This window comes from Ptychodera flava, chromosome 1, assembly GCF_041260155.1.
Source record: "Ptychodera flava strain L36383 chromosome 1, AS_Pfla_20210202, whole genome shotgun sequence".
Lineage (NCBI taxonomy): Eukaryota > Metazoa > Hemichordata > Enteropneusta > Ptychoderidae > Ptychodera > Ptychodera flava.
In genome coordinates, this window is record NC_091928.1 from 14,809,633 (window position 1) to 14,826,241 (window position 16,609).

At 39.5% G+C, this 16,609-nt stretch overlaps 1 protein-coding gene across 1 annotated transcript; it reads left to right on the forward strand.

Annotated features, from left to right (window-relative positions):
• Positions 1 to 242: 242 nt before the first annotated feature.
• On the forward strand, positions 243 to 14,807 carry LOC139130876 (sperm-specific sodium:proton exchanger-like). Its single transcript, XM_070696686.1, has 13 exons — positions 243 to 608; positions 1,621 to 1,853; positions 3,038 to 3,203; positions 3,658 to 3,774; positions 4,596 to 4,866; positions 5,891 to 6,034; positions 6,839 to 7,092; positions 8,754 to 8,935; positions 9,500 to 9,640; positions 10,951 to 11,109; positions 12,248 to 12,496; positions 13,516 to 13,706; positions 14,639 to 14,807. Exons 1-13 carry the CDS (start codon positions 431 to 433, stop codon positions 14,655 to 14,657), a joined length of 2,304 nt encoding a protein of 767 aa, XP_070552787.1. The 5' UTR covers positions 243 to 430; the 3' UTR covers positions 14,658 to 14,807.
• The last annotated feature ends 1,802 nt before the right edge of the window (positions 14,808 to 16,609 follow it).

Sequence of the window (16,609 nt, forward strand, 5' to 3'; positions counted from 1 at the left end):
CGTGGAAACGACATTTTGTGTTCGAAGGGGCGTTGTGCTTATAGATGGGAATATTTTTTATCAAATGATATTCAATATCACGTTATTACGAGAAACATTAATATTTTGGGCAGAGAGCGTACAAATGTCTGCTAAATTGGACTAAAGTGAAAACGACATGTTTCCGGATGAACGCGGAATTTGCGTTCTCAGAGTTAGCAGGTTGCGGTCACGTGCGTGGAATAGAATATAACAGAATTGTACGCGCTCAGAGACAATCGTTGAATCGTGAAGTGACGTCACAGAGCACAGTGTTTTCCAAAACCACGGAAACTTTTCCGTAACGGTAACATCAGCTCTTTGGAATCGCAAAAATTGAAGAGCGATGGAGGAGTCTGAATACCAGACCGCGTATTTATGGTTTATTCGTACCTATCATTAGGAAGTCAACATGACCGTGACGTCGTTAGCTGCGACCGTTGATCCGCACACGGTGTCGGCGAACACCACAGACCATTACAACGACAGTCACGGATCGCACGACTTGCACGACCATGATCCCACCCATGGAGCTCATGGAGGACCACCCTACGTCATCCTTTTTGTGTTCGCCTCTTGTGCAATGGGAGGTAAGCATTTTCTCGGACATTCGACCGACCGTGCGTGTTATGATTTTGCCGATACTAGTAAGCTGAATTTCGTACTTCAACAGTTCAAGCTCTGACAGTCTTCCCTTCAGATAACTTAGCCTCTACTTAATATATAAGTGGTATCAGTTGATGACAATAGTGATGACAACATCCTCAGCGATAACGATTACCTCGGCGGTGATTTCAATGAATATTGTTGTGTTGCTAGATAAATTCGATATTCAAGCAACAAACCGATATTTTGACTAGTTTCGTATATACTCGGGTGACACTGATAGCGAGCCCTGATATGGTGTGAAAGAGTCAAAACCGTGTGGTGGCCCGATGCCGAGGTGTCTGATTGATGTTACATTACAGCAGTGCATTAAAATTCCTGCTTGAAACGTTGAAAAAGGAATCTTTCTCCAGCTATAGGCCTACTATATCGCGATTACAGCGTTGTTATTTTAACGTCTCGACCGATCAGATCGATGTATTTTCGACATCACTATGCTGGCATAATATTGTATATGGTATAAACGACTTGAAATAAAATAATCATATTTTCAGTTATTCGGTCAAACCATGTTAAGTCCCGAATTGTGATATTATCAACATCTCAATGGTCATAATTTTGTCGCATTACCTTAAACGGGAAATTACAGGACCGTGGGCGCACAATAGGGGGATTACTGATGACGCAGCCATGTGCATACACTGGGCGGGAGTTTTGGAATTCTCATAGCATCGCTTTGACAGTGGGTCTGAGAGTCCGAATGCCTGTCCTCGGGGAGCATTATACCTTTAATATTAATGATATTGCTGTGATGATACGATCACAGTACTATCGTATTAATCATATCAGCATGTGATTGGCTATCCAACGACCAGTAGAATAACCTGTCAAATTTAGACGGACTCTTTCTATTTTCTGACTCCCACGTTTTTTTGGTCGTTCATGTCGTTAACAATCTGGTCTTAACACAAGCTTTTTTGTCGTGCCTTCACCCAGCTCTCATCCGAAGTCTACTCAACAAGGTGCCCCTCAACATCCCGTACACCGTTGTTTTGTTGGTCCTTGGCGTTCTGATCGGAATCCTGTCCACAAACGTAGAGGGCGTTGCTAAGTACACAACCATGGTGCATATGGATCCCCATCTTATCCTACACGTCTTTCTGCCGGTTCTCATCTTCGAGTCCGCCTTCGCCATGGACGTGCACACCTTCATGAAATCTGCTATACAGGTCAGCATGTGTTCTCTCTCTCTCTCTCTCTCTCTCTCTCTCTCTCTCTCTCTCTCTCTCTCTCTCATGACTCACAGTCACTTTAAATGTAGTTTGTATATGTGCGACGTAAGACACAGATCTCTTGGTCTTTACTTCTAGCTTAAAGGGACAGTGGTGCATAATTTTGGTGATTTTTTACATGTTTTGTTTTTAATGTTAGTTTGTTTTGCTAGTCCACAAAGCATGTTGAGATACAAAGTGTCGAGCTCGTCAACTCAGCCTTTACATGTGTAAACTGCATTGTTGTTTTTATATTGATACAGGCTGCATGAAGTGCATTTACGAGTTGTCTACTACTAGTAACCATCCGACATGATTTCGCGAGTACAGCGAAATACTGTAGTTCACCGAAAGAAAAATTACGAAAAGTAACATTAAAAGTTAAAGTTGAGATATTAAGCGCCTCGAAATATAAAATTGTAAACATTTGCTCAAATTTTCTTCAAGGGGACTATAACGCATGGAAACCCTTGCGAAACCTAGAATAGAAATCAGGGGTCACAGTGCAAAATGATACAGAAAATAAATTTCCCCGAATGAACGACTCTGAAAGTTCAAAATGGTCACCATCCACGTGTTAACTCTATGGGGAAAAACAAATTTCGATTTTCAACCCCCAAAAAGTGTATTGTGAAAAAAACCGTGAAAACTGTATTGACTCCAAGAGCTTCAGAACGGATCCCCTCGATTCTTTATATATATATATATATATATATATATATATATATATATATATATATATATATATATATATATATATATATATATTCATTTATTTATTCTGTTCGCCTAATTCTTTTATTTTATGAAAATACCTGTTTATAGTATCTGTCCCAAGTGGTAGGCCAATCAGGTAAAACGTTTAAAAGTCCGAATATGGGTCCCCGAGGCGCATCCTGCCTTAAATAGCTTGAACAGGCCTTCAAATTATTTGTCATGGAATACTTTTATTGCAGACATGGTCTTCAATGTGTCCAATCGTAATTTTGCGCCCCACTGTAGTACAAAATCAACAAATGATTGACATGTTTCGCTGAAATGAAATTACTTTTGGTGTATACTCCGTTTAATCATAGACCCTCGAGAAACTCCAGGGTCTATTGTTTAATGCGTCATTTGTATATTCCTCTACCACTTACCAGGTGTGTATTCTAGCTCTATTCGGACTAATTGTGGCATCACTTCTGACGGCAGTGCTGGCTATGAACGTCTTCACCTACGGCTGGAGTTTCAACACAGCAATGATGTTCGGTTCCATCATGAGTGCCACGGATCCCGTTGCTGTGGTGGCGCTGTTGAAAGATCTCGGTGGGTACAATTGCGCTGGACGCGATATTTATTTATTTATTTATTTATTTATTTATTTATTTATTTATTCTGTTCGCCTAATTCTGTTATTTTATGAAAATCCCTGTCAATAGTACCTGTTGCATCATAGACTTACTTGTAATCTCTGCTATTTTTTTCGTCAATAGACATGTTTTGATGTTTAAATAGGTTTGCATGATATACACACACACACACACACACACACACACATATATATATATATATATATATATATATATATATATATATATATATATATATATATATATATATATATATATATATATATATATATATTTGTCTTCGGCCTGCTTTACTTTACTTTCCATAAATAACTCCTTTAACGATCTGAACGTCAAAGGCAGTAAACTGTTTGACCTTACGAAAGCCAAGGTGATATTGACGGCTCCATAATTTACCTTCCCGTTTACAGGGGCTTCAAAACAGCTCGGTACATTGATCGAAGGGGAGTCTCTTCTCAACGACGGTTGCTCCATTGTCATATTTCACGTCTTCCTGGAGCTGAGCTTGCCTGGTGGAGGAATGACAGGTGAGCAAACGAACAAACGATGTGCCCGGGGTGACACCTTTCAAGGGGGAAACTTGCAGAATCTTATCTGTGGAGTAATTTTGTGAGGGAAGAAGTATATTATGGGCCTCTCAGGTTTTCTCCAAAATTTTATAGCAGATATGACTCCTTTTTACATTTCAAAGACCCAGACACGCTGGAAACCTTGAATTAAGATAGAACGCACCTAGGGGGACAGATATTCGGACTCGCAAATTTCTACAATATTCTTTTTTGATCTACCTCTTGTGGGGGCTCATTTTAAAGCTCTTGGAGAAAGAAAAACTTTCACAGTCTTAGTTTTTTTCGAAAATCTGAAATTCTTGCGATACATGCCACCGAGTAATCGCCACTGGGCAATAGTCAAGGGTGACTGTACTGGTGTATTTTGTAAATGTAAATGTAAACGTGTCTCGCACCACATTCTTTCCCTTCGCGACCAGAAACTAGCAAATCATGGATAAAACACACTAAACGGATCAGAAATGATTGCTAATAGGGCCTGATCCTACATGTATCATCATTGCCCATGGAACGTCTAAAACCGTACTTGCATAATTTTTGGTAACGTCTTCAACTCTGCATTTGCCATTCGGACACATATATTAGGAGTCAAACGTTTACAGTACATTTTTGTCTTCTCCTTGTGTGGCTCATTTTAAGCTCAATGAGCAAATAATAATTTCATCCACTTATTCCTGTAAAAATCGACCATTTCATTTCCCAATAGAGCAGATAGAGCTAACACAGGATTGGCCGCCATTTTGACTTTCAACTCAGTATACATATTTTAATTTTACTAGGTATCGAAATCTTGATCTATTTCGTCCGGGTTGCATTCGGCGGGCCTCTCTTTGGCTTCGTCATGGCCAAGCTGACAACTTTATGGCTTTCGAACATTTTCAACGATGCACTGACTGAAATCACCATCACCTTGGCTTCCACTTACCTCACATTCTACATCGGTGAGGGCGTGCTACAAGTCTCTGGTGTGCTGGCTGTCGTGATGCTGGGCCTGATTGTCAACGCTGAGAAGACCAGCATTAGTCCCGAGGTTGAAGTCTTCTTACACAGGTAGAAAGAGAACAACGTGTGTCTTTTGATATGCAAATGAAACAAAGGGTACTTTTACACCATACACTTTTTCCTGGTTATCCAACAATGCATCGCTGTGACTACATCGAACACGGTATATAGGCCTACACTCAAAACAGCGAAAACATACTGATTTTGTGTTTTACAACGGATTGTTATGCAAGAATAACACAAATTTGCAATGCTAAACCTTGCCCCGTGTATATTCTAACCATCAGCGACGAAAGTATAGGTCAGGTGTAATCTGCCATAGAGTTTTATGTGTAACATACTCTGCGTGTACCCTACGGCTAAAAAGTTCTATGCGTAACGTGCGTGTTTCATAAGCAAACGCACACTGCATCTTGGAAACAGTAAAAGAACTGTCGACGAAGTTCACGTTACTATAGGCAGTATAGGACTTTAACATCCGCTCATGTACTTTGGGTTTCGCTCATTTCGTTTTTTGCGGAGTCATCACACTCAAAATTCAATCATCAGAGGAGGAATAAACGGATATACCTACCAATAAGTCAAGCAAATAAACCGTTAACACGTTATTTGACCCCGTTTTTCCTTTTCTTCTTAATTTCAAACTTTTACGTTAAATGACTCAGGAAAACCTAATGGGCGAAATACCAAATACATTTTATCTATAGCTATTATGAAAATTTAACAGAGTTATACTTTGTTATAAAACTCATCTTTATATCCTCAAATTCTCGTTTTTCGCTGTGTAACAGCGAGGGTTGGGGCGTTTTACATTTCTCTGCTTGGATAATCTCATATTTTCATTTGTATGTTAAAAAACTACCGAATCAGAACAGACTTGATTTGAATTATGACACAACTCAGAAAATTACTACATTAAGTCATGATGTACGCCCTCTCAAGGCATAAGTTGAATCTTGTGCTTGATGAAGTTAAGTGATTTCTACGCGCTGTAACGGAAATATATTCGTATAAAACTAGGAGTTTTCGGTAATGATAAGTAAAATTGATCGTACCTTTTTTGTGATTACAGATTTTGGGAAATGTTGGCATACCTGGCAAACACTCTCATCTTTGTGTTGGTTGGAGTTGTCATCGTTGAGCTTGCCATGAGTAATGTGGAGTCCAGTGACTGGTTTTACATCCTGGCAACCTACATGGGTATCAATATCATCAGGTAAGTATACTGAGTAATTACCTTTGTCACTGGGCAAGTGTGTTGTTATCGGGCAAGTGTCTCAGTTATTGGGCAAGTGTCTTAGTTATCGGGCAAGTGTCTTAGTTATCGGGCAAGTGTCTTAGTTATTTGACAGCGTCCATTATTATTGGGCAAGCATCTTGGTGATTAGGCAAGTGTTTTAGTTATCGGGCAAGAATTTTGATTATTTGGCAACAGTCTTTTTGAATTGACCAGTTTCTTCGTTATGGGGAAAACGTATGATGGTTATTAGGCCCGTATCTGGTTATCTATCAACTTTCATATTTATTGGTCAAGTGTCTTGGTTATTGAGCAAGTGTCTTGGTTACTAGGAAGCGCGGGGAAATCATTTTTATAATATTACCTATGTCTTTGTCTTTGTCACGAATAAAGATTCCCGTCAATAGCGATACTATGAAAGCACATGACATCGGTGAGCGTGCAACGAATATTTACATCAGCACTTATGACCAAAATAGCGACCAAAATTTGTATTAATATTTTTCTTTCGTCGATTATTATGGACCTAGACAAAAGTCACCTCCGAGATCGAGAACAGAGTTTCCGACTGTGGCGTTTAATGCCCATCGTAACTGTAGCTCAACATTTTTTTCGATCGAATATTGGAAAGAATTACCCATATGTACTGAATAAATAACTGCATATAAGTATCAAAACTCACCTTAGCAAGACCATTTACTTTTCTGTCTATCCAATTCGCTTCGCCATTTGTAAGCTTTGAGAATTGGCACTAACGACATATCGTTACTCTATATTTTTCAGAGCCATTGCTATTGCCCTCTTCAGTCCCATTCTGTCTCGCATTGGTTATGGGCTGTCCTGGCGAAACGCCGCCGTCATGACATGGGGAGGACTCCGCGGAGCCGTCGGCTTGGCCTTGGCCTTGCTCGTGACGTCAACGCCCGGAATTGACCAACAGACTATCGGCAGCAAGGTTCTACTCCACACATCAGGCATCGTAGTGCTGACTCTTTGCATCAATGCCACCACAATACAGTCACTTCTCAAAGTCCTTGGTAAGTTACAATGAATTCACGTGGCGTTGGATGGAGTTCAAAGTAGACTGCGCCATGGGGACCGTTATGCGGTCTCTCAAATTTTCTCGAAACCTTTCCTATCTACGGCTTGTAGGGGCTCATTTTCAAGCTCTTGGATTACGTAAAGTTTTAACCATTCCAGTTTCGTAAAAATCGAAAACTCAATTTTTTCCTTATAGTCAACATGGGGATGGCGACCACTTTAAATTCTAAACATCGATAAATGTCGGGTAATTTATTTCTCTAGCACCGAAATTTGCGTGATGACAAGGGATTTTTATTCTTGATTTGGCAAGTCAGTGGTTGGAATTTCATTGAGAAAAGTTTGAGCAAAAGTTTTAAGTCATTCACTTTCGAGGCGTGTACTACCTTAAGGTGATACAACCCCCCCCCAAAAAAAAAACCCCGAAAGTTTAAAATGTGCGCAAATTTTGCTCGGGGAAATTGCTCATGATGACCAAGAATAAAGAGACTTGATCATTATGCAAATGTTTGACAAGACGACAAGGTTGAATGCAAATTTACCATATTTAAAATTAATATAGCGGCCATTCGGTGATTCACTAACTCTACGGATATACACTATAATTTCGATTGTGTAAACAAATGGACAGGGGACTTGAATTTTCTTTACGGCGTTCAAATTGAGAAAACAAAAGCTGTAGACAAGAACAAAGTTGCAAAATTGCACGAGTCCGAAAATCGGTTCTATACCTAAAGCAGCATTTTGCCTCGCTGTCGAAAGAGGGCACATGACTGAAACGTAGCGATTGCATTTGTCGTTAGGGCCATCAGAGTACTGTCTTAAATTTCCAGAGTGCTGGGTGTGTCAGTGGAGGAAAGGAACGAAAGATTGCCCAACAACAAATACAAAACTTACAAAGAATATATAATTAGATTGATCCAACGTATCTATCTTTACAACAAAATAGTCAACTTGACATTAAGTCGCATTCCACAGAGAAGATTGTCAGTTTTGTTCTTCTCAGTTCCGTTCATGTCAGAGGATCTACTCACTCACGTACATATTTAACCCTTTTACACGCCATGATTTTTCTAATCCCATTGTTATGAATAGTGACGGGGAAAGGTTTACTGGGAATGGGTGAACGGGTTAAACTACATCGCAAAGTCAAGTGTGTACACTGTAATACATTGTATTGAGGACAGGTTTACTATAATGAAGAACTTTACGCCACTTTAGTTTGATAGTTCATGTTCAACGGATACATTTTGCAGATTCCGTGCTGTGGCACGACCTGAGTGCCTAATTATTAAAAACTATCCGTTTATTCTTGTGGCACGATAGGGCCGTGGTGGATACTGTTTATTTCTATATGATAAAGGCGATCGTATTCATATCCTGCATACATCATATGCAAATCTCATTTCTATCAACGAGAGAGAGGTATCTGACTTATTATATCAGTGATGTTTTTCAGGGTTTTGTGATTTAAACATGCCACTAAAAAACCTGAATGTAAATACGGAACAAAGGTACAAAGGTACTTTTTCTGTATTCTCGAACTCATCTATCTCTCTCTCTCTCTCTCTCTCTCTCTCTCTCTCTCTCTCTCTCTCTCTCTCTCTCTCTCTCTCTCTCTCTCTCTCTCTCTCTCTCTCTCTCTCTCTCACATCAGGTATGAGCGATATTTCCATCCCTAAACGCCTAGCAATGGCCAACGCTGTGCGCCGTCTCCAAGAATCACAAGTACGAACCTTTGCCATGCTGAAAGCTGACAGGTTTCTGGCAGACACCGACTGGGAAATGGCCGAACAAGCCTGTGAAATCAGGGACCCTTACAAAACAACAGACGAAGAGGTATTTACGCTAGTCTACTGCTCATGCGTGTCACGTCACCCTATATTGTTCCAGAGTGCTTTTCCGATTATTTTCTTCTTTTTGGGGATGACGTATGAGACAGAGAGGTTATATGACATTGGACCCGCAAAAGCGGTCAATACCAACGTCATTCTTCTGTGTCGCTCTTCACCCTGAACTAATGTAGACCCCAGAGGAGCCAATGACGTTACTCTACAAAAAATTACTTCAGGATGTAAAACAATGGAACATTCTACGATTTCTACTAATAAATGGCAGCGCTCTTCCTGTATTTTGCTTCCCCGCCAAAATCGTTGACAAAAAAGGCGTCGACTACCGTATCTGTTTGTGTCATCTCTGAAAAACTTTCAACCGCGGCAACGATCAGCTTTGCATGACGATAGAGTGATTCATGGAAGCAGTCGATCGATCAGACTACCTGTGGTTGAATTTCCCGCCATGGAGTTTTGATGCTGGTTCTTAAAACACCGTCCCTAAAGGTTTTTAATCGAATTTTATTGTCAGTTTGTGTCAGATTATACCGTACGGTGCGCTTCTTTACAGGTTGAAACATCCGACGGAGGAATCGAATTTCGAACAAGTACATGCCCACAATGCAAGACGAGTGTGCAAAATGAACCGTCAAGCAAGGAGTTCGCTGACATGGTTGAGGAAGCACGGCAGAGAATGTTAAAAGCAGAACGGGTAAGGTGACAATAGTTGTTTTAACCCTTTCACCACCATGGTTTGTCCCAAATCCATTGTTTTCTATGGTAAAGTTGGACCTGTATACAGGGAACTGGGGGTGAAAGTTTTAAGTTTGAATGCGCCTCGGAAACAGATATTCGGACTCCAAAATTCATTAATACTTTTCTAGTCCACCGCTTGTTGGAGCTCATTTTAAAGTTCTTGGAATAAGAAACATTTTCATCGAAAATCGAAAATGTATTTTTCTCCGCAACATAGGGATGGTGTCATTTTTTAAATTTAAAATGTTAGCTAATTCGTTTATCTAGTACCAAAATTTGTACAGTGACCCCTGATTTTTATTCTTGCTTTGGTAACAGAATGGTTGAAAGTTTCATTGAGGAAATTTTGAGCGAAAGTTCAAGTCTTTCACTTTCCAAGCGCACACTACCTTAAGCGCCTTGGCTATAAAGTTTCGTCAATTTTCGTTCTGTTTGTAAAATCCATCTACTCGTTCTGCTCAAAAAAGTAACGTCGAATTATCGAGAAGTCCATGTGTCAACACAGCCTGCCTGCATGTGAATAATGTCCTGGTGTTGTTTTGAACACTTGAATTGTAGTCCGGGCTCGGATTCGTTTTTCAACAATAACACTGCATATTGTACGCAACGTATGCTCAAAAGTCTAATATTCTCTATAGTTCAGCATGCAGTTTAGGGGTAAGATTAAGATAGCGTATCTGTTCCAAAGAACAGCAATTAACATTTTAAAAAATTATCAAAATTTACAGCCGAGTCCGCAAAAATATCACATTTGTTTTTCCGTCAAACACTGGCGTCTTTTCCGAAAAGGTGACAATCAAAATGCATACATAGTCTTCCAGATAGAGACTACTGATTAAATTTCGATGGATCTTACTGCAAAGGTCTCGAGACAACGAAGACGGTCAGTCCAACAAAATCATCTTGGTGTTATATTATTTGCTTTATTTCTATGGAATGACTTTCATTTTACTCTACTAACTACCAAAGTTACGTTGCTTTCGGCATAAATTGTCGTATTTGTCGTACCTTTTTTTTTGGCCTTTGATCTCAACACGATTGGATCTAATATGGCGTAATTGGATGGTGAAGTAATGTCTGTTTAATCTGCAAATGTAAGCTAATCTGCTTTTCTTTTTACGTTACACCCTTGTTTTTGTGAATAATTTGTAATATGGAGACATTTAGCTATAGCGCACCGTACACTTTTGATAAATTTGAAAAATATGAAGATCCGATTATCGCAAATTAGTTCCAATCGTGTTTCTCCTAAATGCTTGTTTACAGGTAAGCTACTGGAAACAGTTTGAACACGGCATGCTGTCCCGAGAGGCCATCCGAGTGCTGGTATCCGTCACCGAAGCCGTCGGCGACGAGGAGAACCGCTACGTTGAAGTCGATGACATCAAGAAGAATTGGCAAGTGCGAGGAATTTGGCCTTACTTGGTAAGGGTCAAGTTTTTTATCCGATTTTGGGTTTTTAACCCCTTTCAAAACCATGGTTTCACCCAAACCCATTGTTATCGATGGTAAGTGTGGACCTGCTTACAGGGAATTAGGGGTGAGCAGGTAAAATTGGCCGAGTAGTTTGCAGCAGATGCCATGCAGCGTCTTCACGTGTGGTAGTTAACTTCTAAACGATTCTCAACCTTTTTGATATATTAAAAACAATTTGTTCAATTTCTGTGTACTTTGTTCACATATAAATATCTGACAATTTTCCCGGACACTCTTTTAATTCTACCCATCAAACGGATTATCCTTTACCGCGTTACAATAGCATTCATTTGTGACAACGGGAGAGTAGGTGACAACGGAAGAGTATATTTTAACAGTTTCATCTTCATTTTAAATCGCTCGCCATTTTCAAACACAGGTCACTTTACAAAAAAACAGCAGAGAACGCGCCATGTAAGTTGAGGGCGTTCGATTCAGTGTTTTTGGATGGATAAGAATATGTTATATCCGTTTAGATTCAAATACATATAAACATCCCGACCAACATTTGTGTATCTGCATTGGAGTGGCTGAGGGTCAGTCACTGTTTAGTGAAGTACTCCTTGTAGTATTTTATTATGTTCAAACTGGCACAGGCACGTCAAATCCGTTGTGTGGTTAATAATTAGATAATTATTGTACAAACATCCTTCAGTGAATACATTATCACATAAAATAACTAATACTAGTTTGCAAGTAAAACACCACACACATGTAAATATAAATATGTATGTATGTATGTATGTATGTATGTATGTATGTATGTATGTATGTATGTATGTATGTATGTATGTATGTGCGTGTGTGTGTGCGTGCGCGCGCGTACGTATAAGCTTATATATGATAAAATCACATAGCTGATTTTAAAAGTCGCATCTCATGCCAACACCCATAAACACTATGAAAAATATCTTATAGCAGGTGTGGACTGCATGGAGACAGCGTTTTGACTGTTTTGAGAACCACGACCGTGTAATAATTTCTTTATTTTGCGTGAATAATGATAAGTTTCCTTAGGTTATCAATTTTACACTTGATCCATCAACGCTGATGAGATTTTTTCAACTCGACATTGTTTCTCTAACAGAAACAAAAATTGGAGCAATGGGTGAAGGGTGAGAAGGACATCGTCCCGGAACCGGGAACAAGATGGCAGCATTCCATCTACAACATGGTCCGTCGACCAGCCTTTGATTATTTCATCTACACCGTCATTGGCTTGAACCTCATCCCGATCGGTTTGGAGTTAGGCTATGATAACCCGGCTTTCAAGACTACACAGAGAATTTTTAACTTCGTCTTCTGCCTGGTTTACGTCATCGAGGCAGTTCTCAAGGTATCGGTCGACCTACAAACGTTTTGCGTCGACACACGTCTGTATTTTGCCATGGCATGCGCAGTACTGTACATTATCTCAAACCTGGCTAAGTTTACTGGAATTGACCCTTTCAAACTTTCTATCTGTGGAACGGACAATTCACTGAGCCTGTGAATAGCATGCAGACTTCTCCGAGAACGATATCATTCTTTTATCGATTTCGCACGACCTGTACAATCGCTTGTATTTAAAAAAATGGTACAAGGCGACTCAGACGAAAGGCTTCTCCATTGATATAAAATGGTCATATTTGGTATGTTTCTGCAACGAAAAGGCATACTTAAGGTAGAATGCGCCTCGGGGACAGATATTTTAACTCTCTAACTTTTACAACCCTTTTCTCATCTACCTCTTTGGGGGGGGCTCATTTTAAAGCTCTTGGAGAAAGAAAACTTTTCGTCGTCTAAGTTTTTTTCGAAAATCGAAAATTTTATTTTTTTCCATAGAGGTAACACAGAGACGGCGGCCATTTTGAATTTTAAATATCGGTAAATTATCGGTGATCTGTTTCTCTAGTACGAAAATTTACATGGTGACCCCCTATTTTTATTCTTGATTTTTAAAGAGAATGGTTTAAAGATTCCTTGAAAAAATTTTGAGCGAAAGTTTAATTCTTTCATTTTCGAGGCGCGAACTACCTTAACCGGAGATCTCAAGCCACACTGGCACCACTACAGAATATAAATATCAAAACTGTCTAGAGTAAATTGAAGGGGTAAACTTCAGCAGACTGTGATCGTGAAACTGAAGCAATGTACCCTGGCAGGCTGTTGCTTAGATCGCGGGGAGAACGCGATGGCCAGTTACTGCTGCTGAGAAAAGCAAAGCGGTCGGCTGGGACCAGTCTAGCACCAATACAGCTCAGAGAACTGCCGTATGTTCGTTGTGTTGAACAAAATCAAAGTTTCACGTTATGTTGATTTGAAATTCATTCCATCCAACGTCAAGCTTGTTTTCTTATCTTTTACTTTTTTCAGTTGCTCGGTCTGAGAAAGTATTACTTCTACAGCTACTGGAACATCTTTGACTTTCTCATCATGCTGCTCTCTGTGATTGACATCGTCCTGGACTTGAGTCTCGGTAATTCTGCCAGCTTCAATCCGAACATCTTCAAGGTGCTCAGAGTCTTCAAGGTTTTGAGGCCTTCAGGGGGCTCCGACTGGTCAAGGTGAGAACTTCATGAAGTCGCCCAGTCGCTGCTTTTGAGTGCAGAACATCTGAAGCGAGATTGCTAATAACAACACATTTTAGGAATACACTGTAATATTAATGTATGAGCATGTTTGCTTCTTATCCACGTGATCAAAGCATGATTACGCTATGCAAGGTGACGATTAAGTAATATTTGTATTTATAATACCTTCAAGAACTGCTTTGATACTTAGTATTCTATGAATCGTTTTTCTTTAACTCATATCCAACGTAAAATTGAAGCCACGCGTTTTAAAAAAAAACGCGGTCAAAAGGACATGCATAGACAAAAGCTCTTTCTCGCTCTAGTTCTAGATTGTAAGTGATATGTACAAAGTCATGGGGCTTCTAATGGTGGTCATATGCATGGCATCTGTGGGTTTCCGCCTTGTGAAGGGGCGTCTCCGCTCTTTTTTTCAGCTAGTCACGTGATATCACCAGTCAGAATTATGTCAAAGAATGATGTTCCATGGATCCTTGTCCATATTGAATTTGTTGACTGGCAAAACGGGTCCTTCATGTGTAAAATACTCCATTCGGACACATTGATTTCAATTGTACTGCGATGGTGGAACTCTGAGGGATACGTATATTTCGGATAAACACATGTGTTTTTTTCATTTTGAGAAGATTTTCAATACCTTGCTAGCAAAACAATTATAATATATCGCTCAATCGCCATGTTACTTGTGATTTGCGCTTTTGTGGTCTCCAGTCTCAGTGGATGGTGTTTTTCTTGTCTATATGTGAGATGTGCTCTTTTTTCTGTCCTTTGATTTTTGTTCTTTCTCTCTTGTTATCCTTTTGAGAGTCGTTATAAGTAACTAGATGCATTTAAGTCTGAAATAAAGAAGTATTGATAACAATTATTACAGGGAACTAAAATGTGTACGAACTTTGCTGTTGTAGGTCATTATTCCAAAACTGATCGACTCTGTGAACACGCGGATCAATGTCAAACTGAGTCTGGGCTATGATGTCGGTAAAGGCTATATTGTTGGCGAGGAAGAAGTCTCCAAGTTGATTGAACACATGGTGGACAACAAGAAGATCCTGAAACTTCTGAAACAGCAGTCTGAGAAATCGCGATTGGCCGTCATCAAAGAACTTGGTGAGATGATTGGCTGTCATTCAGATGACGTCACTGTTATTGAAATCCAAAACGGCCGCTATTCCCTGGGTAAATCCATGGGAAATTCAGTGTTTTGTCACCACTGAAATAGTTCGGCGGGAACATTTTTTTCCACAGTCCTCAAAAGGAATTCACACAAGCAGCGGTGCAGACAAGAAAAGCATTATTAAATCTTTCTGCCCTCGAACTTATGTCCCTTTGGTCGGTTTTACTTTGCCAGCCGAGTGATCATGCAAAGTTTATGTTAAATTCTCAATGACGGAACAAAAGACATATTAAAGCTGAACTTTTGCGAGGTAGAACGCCCCTCGAGTACACAGATATTCGGGCTCTCAAATTTTTTTCAGAACTTGTATACGACTTGTGGGGGGCTCAATGGTATTAGAAAAAATTTTACCGTCTTAGTTTTCGAAAATTGAAAATTTTATTTTTCCACGTAGAGTGAAAACATGATGGCTATTGAATTTCAAATATCAGTAAATGTTCAGTAATTTGTTTTTCTACTACCAATTTTCGAAGGGTGACCCCTGATTTTTATGCTTGATTTGTAAGAGAATAGTTGAAAAGCTGAGGAAAGTTTGAGCAAAAGTGTAGGTATTGCACTTTCGAGGCGCATACCACCTCAAGTAGTTCTGACACATGAAAACACCCGTAAAAGTTATATCGATAGCAACATTGAAGAAGTTGTAGGACATGTTGGCTAAAATGTCTTTTTCTGTGCGTTTCTGTTCACGCCCAGGTCTGCTTCAGCGACAACACCCCGGAATCGCCATATCGGTGAAGACGAGACAGACAATCCGTACTGTTCTCAACCACTCCAGAGACACCATTCACGAACTCCAAGGCGGCGGAATACTGGACGAAGCCGAGGCACAAAAACTAGAACAGGTTTGCCAGCCTTTCTCGAAATTTGAGTAAGACATGGAAAAACAAGAGAGATTGCAGCAAACTGAATTTAAGCCTAGCCATATTACAATTACCAAGTAATATAGAGGAGTGCCACGTGTCTCCAATTTACTAAAGGTACTCTAAATTTAATTCACCGTTTCCCAAGGGGATCTGGAGGTGGTTTTTCATTTCACACACATACAGAAAACATAGACCACGCGTAAATTGGTGGGTAGTTGATACGATACAAACTTCTATAATGCGGTGAAAATTGTAAAAAAGAAAGTGTTTACAATTATGAATCGTGATACGGAGGGGGTCGTCTGTACTGCGCTCAAAGGTCGTATCATGGGTCATATGCGACCAATATCTAAGGTACGTCGGCGACTGGTGAAAGTAAAACATGTTTGTCATAATGTGCAGTGTGTAAAATTTAAATGTTGCAGCAATTTTGATGCGATCTTTCTTGACATATCGTGCATACTACCTGAATGTTAATGTTAATGACATCGTGCATACTACTTTAACCCTCTGAGCGCCAAAGTAAATTTTTGTCTCCTTTAGAAAATATACTACAGTTGATATTTTTCAGATTTTTGTCAAAATTTTGATGACAAACTTTAGCCGATGAAATGTGTTGTCTATTTGGTCCAAAATTATCAAAAACTTACAGAAAAAATCATAAAAATTGGAAAAAATTTGATGGGAACATTTACAGCACTCAAAGGGTTAATGTTAGCAGAAATGCGATGAAATCATTTCCTATTATGGATAGCATGAAAATGTCTGGATCAACTTTGAAAAATTCGGTAAATTTTATTGCTCAAATAATTTGTTTGTGCAACTTTTTTCAGATGATT